General features: G+C 46.0%; 1 protein-coding gene across 1 annotated transcript; it reads left to right on the forward strand.

Annotated features, from left to right (window-relative positions):
* Positions 1 to 1,230: 1,230 nt before the first annotated feature.
* On the forward strand, positions 1,231 to 3,723 carry LOC119335562. The gene is made up of 2 exons (XM_037607677.1): positions 1,231 to 2,411; positions 3,327 to 3,723. Exons 1-2 carry the CDS (start codon positions 1,289 to 1,291, stop codon positions 3,377 to 3,379), a joined length of 1,176 nt encoding a protein of 391 aa, XP_037463574.1. The 5' UTR covers positions 1,231 to 1,288; the 3' UTR covers positions 3,380 to 3,723.
* Positions 3,724 to 8,627: the final 4,904 nt, after the last annotated feature.

Raw genomic sequence — 8,627 nt, forward strand, 5'->3', positions numbered from 1 at the left:
AAGGGTGGGGGCTACTAGCAACCAAAGGGGAGGGGTTCCGGTTCAAGTCCAAATGCAAACTTGAATCAACCTTCTTCGTTGCAAATAACTCAAGAGCCTTGTCTAGTGATTCGGCCATCGTCTCCTTGTATGCAACCCAACGTTGCTTCGAGTTCAAACGCGTTGTCTTCCAATGGATGTGCATTCCAAAACCAACATTATGCCTTCCCTCCAACTCAACGATATCACTACCATCCAATTCAAATCTTTCCTCACTTGTTCCAAGACCTCCGCATAGCTAGGACTATTATCAAACACCATGTCAAGCTCATCCGGGTCCGGTTCAATATTGCCTTTCAAGAAGGCGTGTTTGTCCCCATGATGAACAAACACACATGTTCTTCCTATCCCTATAAGCATTCAAACAACAAAACGTAACATTTCTTCCATGAGTACTAATCCAAGGATTAACATGGAATACAAACCCTAACATAGATATGAAACAACAACCCTTACCCTAACCCTGACCCTTGGCTCAACATAACAACACCCATAACCCTAACCCTAACATACTAACAAGCCTAACCCTAGCACCAACATAAGAACACCCATAAGAATAACCCTAGCATACTAACAACCCTAATCATAGGAAATTGGCAAACAAACATCTCATATCTCCATACAAATCTTTAGATCCATAAAAAACTAGGGTTTTCCCAAACTAGCAACAAATGAGCATTTGTTAACATTTCTTGGGTCAAAACAAAGGGATTGGAGAAGATTACCTTGAGGGAGGGATTGAGCTCGAAATCCATGGACAAAATCTTCAAATTTGGAAGATTTGAAGAAGGATTTGAGAGGGGGAGAGAGAGGGTGAGGGGGCAAATCTCGAGTGGGGATGGTTTGGGGGTTGGGGTGTGTGTGGGGAGAGTGAGGGAGGGGGGCCAGCCAGCCAACTAGTAACAGACAGTGCAACGCCTACGGCTTAGGCGCTGCACATTACATATGTGGCGCCTAGCTCTCAGGCGCTGCACTGCTTTGTGTGGGCCTCAGGGCTGCCACACTGGACAAAAGTGCAACGTCTGGGTGCTAGGCGCTGCACCGTAGGGTGTGGCGCTTCCGCGTCAGGCGTCATTCAAAAAGGTCAGTTGAATTATTATTTTTAGGGACAGTTTATTTTGTGAAATGATTTCATCCACACGTCAAAATTGCCTGCTCTTCTCCGCCCCGCATCAGGTTTGGCCCGTGCGCTGCATCTCTGCAAGCCCTACCATCAGCATGAGAGGGGAGACATGCTAAAAAAAAAAGCATGAGAGGGGAGATGTCTCCCCGCCGCTGCCGCCGCCGCACCGCTCCGCCGTCTCCGCCACCTGCTTCTCTGCCAGACGCCGACGACCTGCTCCGGAAAATTCTCCTCCGCCTCCCCCCGCGGCCTTCCTCCCTCCCCCGGGCCTCCCTCGTCTGCAAGCGTTGGCGCAGCATCGTCTCCGACCCCCAATTCCAACGCCTCTTCCGCGCCCACCACGGCAAGCCTCCTCTCCTTGGTTTCTTCCTCGATGGGAGTCTCTCCTCTCCCTTTTTTCCAATGCTGGATCGACCAGATCGCATCCCCAGCGCTCGCTTCTCCATGCTTCTATACGAGAGAAACCGCATCATCGACTGCCGCCACGGCCTTGTCCTTTTCCTCTGCCCAGGGCCGCCGCGCCGCTTACTTGTGTGGGACCCCGTCTCCCGCGAGCAGCGCCACCTCATCTCCCCACCAGAGCTGGACAGCGACCAGTTGTTCATCTTCAACGGGGCGGTGCTGCGCCCTGCCGGCGGCCAAGGCTGCAGTTCAAGCCATTTCCAGGTGGCCCTTGTAGCCCGTGACGGAGCATGTACGAGAGTTTCCATATGCGTTTACTCATCGGAGACTGGGATATGGAGCAACGTCAAATCACTGCAGATGAAATTGAGTATACCTATCGAAAGAGCCAGTACTTCGATTGGGAACTCCCTTTGCTGGTTACTTCCGGTGCATGATCAAAATGTCATACTTGAGTTTGATCTGGTTAAGCAGACCCTAGCTGTGACAGAGCTGCCAGTACCTGTGGAACCTGACTATCAAAATTTATGGATTATCCCAGCCGAAGATGGTGGGCTTGGCTTCATCCATCTCTCACAATTTCATGCCGAATTATGGAAGAGAATGCCTGATTCTGATGGTTTGGATGCATGGGTGCTCGATAGAGCTATTGAGTTTGAGGAGCTCAAACCAACTTGCAAGGGATACTCACCCGCTTTAGTGGGGTTTGCCGAGGAGAGTAATGCAATCCTTGTACAGACAGATTCTGGTGTCTTCATGGTCTATCTCCAGTCAACGGAGTTTAAGAAAGTTTCTGATCTGAGTGTCTTCTGTATCCATTATCCATTTGCATGTTTCTATCCTGCAGGTAATAGCAAGCCTTTATATAATTTACTTTGCAGTATTGTAAGATAAATTTATGTTTAGTAATTAGTTGCTGAAAGGCCTATCATATCCTTGAGTGTTATGCTGATGATTGAAGTTCAAATCACATATATTTTCTTTTGTTGCTTAATGAATTCTTTAAAATAAATTCTCTTGATGAACTTTGAATCCGAGTAGTACTTAAGGTCATTCTTCTTGTGTGTTGGTCATGTGCATAAATTTTGTTTCAAATGTAGTCTTGTGTGCCTATCTAAAGTACATATCTTTTCATTTCAGCACCGGATGCGTAACTGCTGGAAATTGTTGCAGTAGTTTTTGTTACTTTGGAAGAGCCCTGCTGTGATTAGCTAGTTTAGTTGTACAACTGGAAAAAATAGCCCGAGCTTATCATGTTTCTTGTCAGGGTTTTAGTTTTGGCATGTCTTAGTTCATTCTGCTTGGTCTGACAAGGAATTGATTTACTAAAGATGATTTCTAGAAAGTATAATTTCTTCTGCGTGAACTGTGTTATGGTAATATGTAGTGCTGGACCATGGTTCTCTTGACAACGTGGCACATAACAGTTGAAAATGGGAGATAACTAAATGGAAGCTGAGACCAAACCAACTTAATGTGTAACTCCATTGACACTTTTCAAAGCTTAAAGCTAGTTACACCCTTTCATTTGGAAGCTGAAACCAGTGGGTTAAATAAAGTTATGTTTTATGTTTTGATAAATGTCTTCTCAAGTGAGGAGTCCATTTACATTTAGAGAATAAATAATTTTCTTTCTGTCTCATGCTATTGATTAAATAACCATTCACCTCTCAGTGAACTTATATATCCAATTATAATTCTATCTTCTATCGACGGTTTTCCATTGGGATTGTTATCGGTTTCCGACTTATTATGCTTGTAGGCACTGGCATTGGTGATGTACATGGTGGAGATGAAGTGTTGAACAATATGTGAGATGATGTCTGATGGGACATGCTAGTATAATGTGATGACTGCATAGGTAACCTGACATTATCTCCTAGGTGTCCATCGGGATATCTATGCTATTTTACAATTTATTGCTTATTGGTGCATGGGCTTTGACTGAGGGTTATTTCTTATGGAACTGTTAACCCCCTTTGTAATTCGTAAGGCATCTACTACTTTGCCTAAGTAATTGAGAACAATATGTACCGGAACGGAAGTAATTCAGGATCCTTGTTAGTACAGTCACCGGCGGAGGACCCAGTAGGGCAAGGTCGGCCGTTCGCCCTACCTTGATTTTGTGGGATACGATTTGTACAGGTATGCATTGAATCGCTGGCTGCACCGGCTGCTTCCTGCTCCCTCCGTTCGGAATTACTCGTCGAAGAAATGAATGTATCTAGATGTATTTTGGTTGTAGATACATCCAGTTTTGTGACAAGTAATTCCGAACGGAGGGAGTAGTTGGCTCGTTTCCTCACCGTCGCTGGGAAAAGAGAAAGAAAGAGAAGGGCTCGGCCATCAACCGCACATGGGCCATGTTATTTGGGCCCTCAGCCTGTAAACTACTGCTTTCATCGATCGATTAGCGATTAGGGCAAGTCCACCACCATCTCAAGCTATTTTAGTGAAGAAAAACAAAGGACACGCACATAGCCAATATGCCGCCAGCAGTACGCCAATTCTACCTAAGAAAAGCCATACATGGACGTGTGTGGACTGTGGAGACAGCCTGCACTTGAGAACGAGCGAGTGCGTGGAGGCCGGTCCTGTGCTGCTATTGTTGGTGACAAATTAGTTCTAGTGTTTAGAGATGACAGAGGATTTAGCTATTTCTTTTTACTGAGAGGGAGAGAGAGAGAGAGGGGTGCTGAGTACGGTAATTTGTGCTGCTGCTGTATGCTTGACAATCTACAATCTTCTGATCTTAGTGGTATTCTCATGTTGTGAATTTAATTTGCCATAATATTTTTTCTACTTTAGAGTCCGCCCCACCTTAATTTTTTTTCGTTCTTCGCCACTGAGTACAGTTTCTGTTATCAACTTAGCACACAGGTTATAACTGATATTCAGTCGGAGTCGGATGTTGTTTTTGTTTTATATCCAGTCAATTTCTCAACTTGATCACTACTAGTAGATTTTGTGTTTTCTGGTTGTGTGGCCAGTGGTGGTCCATGCCATCTGAAAATTGATCCGTTGTGGTAGTACTTATCAAGTGTGAAGTACACTTGCAGGAATGAACTGTTTAACTTGTTAGCTCTCACTGTTATTTCAGTAACCTCTGTATAGACAGTAAGAAAATCGGCAATTTGGCACCAGAGTCTGTCCCTTGTACAAGTTGGTTAAGGCCTTCAGTGGTTGTTTGCGCATACTGAAAACAACAGAATCCAGACTTTTTCAGAGGCTAGTTTCCCTCTCTGCCTACTAGTGTCTAGCAGGTAGCAGTGATGGTCATGTTCAAATCCTTGTGCAAGGTGTTGTTGCTTCTATTTGTAGACTGAACCTATATAGATGGCCTTGTGTGAGTGCCAAGATGACGATACTAAGAAACAGTATACGCGGCGAGCTACGCCTCTCCGCAGCGACTTGACGCTCTGAACCATCCGATCTGCTCATTCAACACACCAGATTGCTCTGTCGTCCGGCTACACGCAGCCAGGCTTGAAAAAGCTGCCACACCGTGAGCGTCCCAGCCAGCCCACACGTTGATGGGGTGAGCACGTTGACCGGGGATCCCATACCGCTCGCCCGCTGCTGTTTCTATGGGCCGGCCCATTTGGGGGTTTAACCCCAACCGGTTTTGGGAAGGTTCTAGAACCTTCGCTGAACCGGGTTTTAATGTTTTTCTTTCGGTTTTTCTTTTTCTTTTTTCGTTTTTTCTTTTCCTTTTCCTGTTTTCTTTTTATTTTTTCTTTAATTTTATGTTTTCATTTTTATTCTTGGTTTTCAATTTCTGAAGATCTATTAATTCGCGATTTGTTTCTAAAATCGTATTTTTTTGAATGATGAACATTTTTTCCAAAATCGTGGTTTCATTTTTACTAAATTGTTACTCTTAAATCATGAGCATTTTTTTTTAAACTGTGAACATCTTTAAAAACTCACGAACATTTTTTTAAATCATGAATGAACATTCTCTTAAGTCATGAACATGTTTTTAAAATCATGCAATTTTTTTAAAAATAATGAACATTTTAAAATTAAAGACTATTTTTTCAAAATCATGAACATTTTTTTCAAATTCGTGAACATTTTTAGAACTAGCAAACATTTTTTTAATCGTGAACATTTTTTTGAATCATGAACACTTTTTCCAAATTTGTGCATTTTTCGAATTAGCGAACATTTGTTTGAATTTTTTTAAATGATGAACATTTTTTAAGTTTGTGATTTTTTTACAAATTCATGAACAGTTTTTGAATTCCAGAGCATTTTCCTGTAATCATGATTTACTTATTTTTTGAAAATTTTACAATTTCACAAACATTTTTTTTGAAATCATGAACATTGTTTTCAATTCATGAACATTTTTTAATTTGTGAACATTTTTTGCCAAATTCATGAACAATTTTTGAACTACCGAGCATCTTTTTGGAAATCATGATTTGTTTTTGAAATCATAATTGTTTTATTCAAAATTAGCAACTTTTTTGGAATTTAGGACCATTTGATATCCCGAATTATTAAAAAAATAAAAGGAAAAACAACAGGCGGCGTCCCGGCCACATTTGGGCCGGCCCAGAAGGGGAGCGGGGGTGCGCGCCCGCTTCCTTCGCAGCGCGTGCCGCGCCCTATAGGCGCTCCCCATGTTGACGAAGATTGACCTCGACGCATTCTCCTTAATCGGGCCGAGAAAACAGCACAACCCATACATTTCTAGCTGCCCTTTTGCGATAATGGGCGATGTCTTTCCATGCACTCCTGGTCACTCGCCTTCCCGTCTTTCTCAAAAAAAAAACGCTTGGAATAAGCGGGTAACTACCTGAAAACAATCAAAGACTCAAAAAAAATCTATCACAATAAAAGGCTTAAAAAAGTCGTCTTCTTATCTTGTCTTGTGACAGCTCCCAATCCCAAACATCTGGTGGTATTGACGGCGGCTGGATGCTCCCAGACGGCCGATGGCAAAAGCGATGGTGACAGGGGCGGCTTTGGTGTGTGATGGGCATTGGCCATGGTGGAGAGCAACGTCCGCACCCGCGACTTCTTCAAGTGTGTCCTGCCTCCACGGCATAGTTTTAAATAGCGAGCTAAGCATCTTAGCGGCAGACCTCTTCCAAATGCTATAGCGTGCTGCCTCCACGGGTTCAATGCAGTGCACGGACGAGGAGAGCATCAAGGGATGATGTCTTCATCAACAAGTATACCTCCCAGCTCCCACCTAAGGTTCACCATCATCTTGTTGTTCAGAACATAGTGGTGGTGTGTTAGTGAAGTAGACACATAATTCTGAGAACAAGAAAAGGATGGACCCGAGGGGCGACACGGGCGGCGACCAAATCGCCAAGGCCTCCAGCCACCCCACCCCTTCCCTCCCTCGCCGTCGTCGGCGCCTCCCGCGGGCAAATCACTCGTGGAGCAGGCGGCGGCGGGGCTCCTTTTCTCTGCGGTAGGCGGCACCTCTCATGAGCAGGGGAACTCTGGGTGGGGCGGCGTTGGGCGAAGGGCAGCGGTCGGAGCGGCGTCGCGCCTCCTGCGGGGGGCCGATGGGGAGCTGAGGCGGCGGCCTCGGTCCAGGATCCCGGTGTGGCCGGGGCATGGACGGCGCGCGCCGGTGGCTCAGATCCGGATGTTTGCGTGGGGCGCAGATCGACGACCGGGCGCGGTGGCGGCTGACACGCGTCCGGCGCGCTGACCGGCTAGGCGTGGCGGGTGTGCTGCCCTGGAGTGTGAGGTGTGTCGAAGAGGGAGAACCCGCTCGTCTGCTCTGCTGCTTCGGTCATGTGGCTCCGGTTGGATTTGGTGTGAGCTGGTGCATCGATTTCGGTGCTGCGCTTTGTGATGCGGCGTTGGTTGCTGCGGCGGTGGTGGCCACGGTGGTGCTGCAGTGGTGGACGGCGACTTCGGCCGGGGGATGGTGGTGCGTGTCTGGTCGCGGTGGATCGTGGGATCCTGTGCCTAGAATGAGGTCGGCCTCGACAGATGGTGGCTGGTGGGCGGCGGTCGGTGGTGGTAGGTGATCAGCGCATCTCCGGTTGAAATCTTTGCTCCAGCCTTCTTCGGAGCCGGAGACGACGGCGCCCGCGGGTGCCGTGATATTTCTTGAAGTGTCATCGTGGAGGTGTGCTCCTCCCCACGGCTTTGGCTCCGGAGGGAAACCTCAGATCCGCTGGATCGGTCATTGGAGGCGTCTTCGTGTCTTTCTCCTCCTTGGGGGCATTGTCTCGGAGCCGGCTACGACCGGGAGACTGGTGGATGTTGGAAATAAGCCCTAGAGGAAATAATAAATTGGTTATTATCATATTTCCTTGTTCATGATAAATGTTTATCATTCATGCTAGAATTGTATTGACTGAAAACTTAAATACATGTGTGGATACATAAACAAATGCAGTGTCCCTAGTGAGCCTCTACTAGACTAGCTCGTTGATCAAAGATGGTTAAGGTTTCCTAACCATAGACACGAGTTGTCATTTGATGACGGGACCCAATCGTAAGCTTAGCATTTGATCGTATCACTTAAGTTTATTGCTATAGGTTTCTTCATGTCAAGTATCTATTCCTATGACCATGAGATCATGCAACTCCTGGGTACCGGAGGAATACCTTGTGTGCTATCAAACTCCTGGGTAACGAGATTGAACTAGGTATGGAGATACCGAAGATCAAACTTCGCTCAAGTAACATATCGCTGGACTCAGGGAGTTGCATATGGGGTTAACCTAATCTTCTACATCGTGGTTCAACTGATAAAAGATCTTAGTGGAATATGTAGGAACCAATATGGGCATCCATGTTACGCTATTGGTTATTAACCGGAGAGGTGTCTCGGTCATGTCTACATGATTCTCGAACCACAGGGTCCACACGCTTAACGTTTCGTGATGCTAGAGCAGTATTGGGATATGTACGTTGGTGACCGAATGTTGTTCGGAGTGCCGGATGCGATCCTGGATGTCACAGGGAGCTCCGAAATGGTCAGAAGGTAAAGATTTATATATAGGAAGTCCTATTTTGGTCGCCGAAAAAGTTGGCATTACCGGCAGTGTACCGGGAGTGCCGAAAGGAGTCCGTGGGT

Source organism: Triticum dicoccoides, chromosome 7B (assembly GCF_002162155.2).
Source record: "Triticum dicoccoides isolate Atlit2015 ecotype Zavitan chromosome 7B, WEW_v2.0, whole genome shotgun sequence".
Taxonomy (NCBI): domain Eukaryota; kingdom Viridiplantae; phylum Streptophyta; class Magnoliopsida; order Poales; family Poaceae; genus Triticum; species Triticum dicoccoides.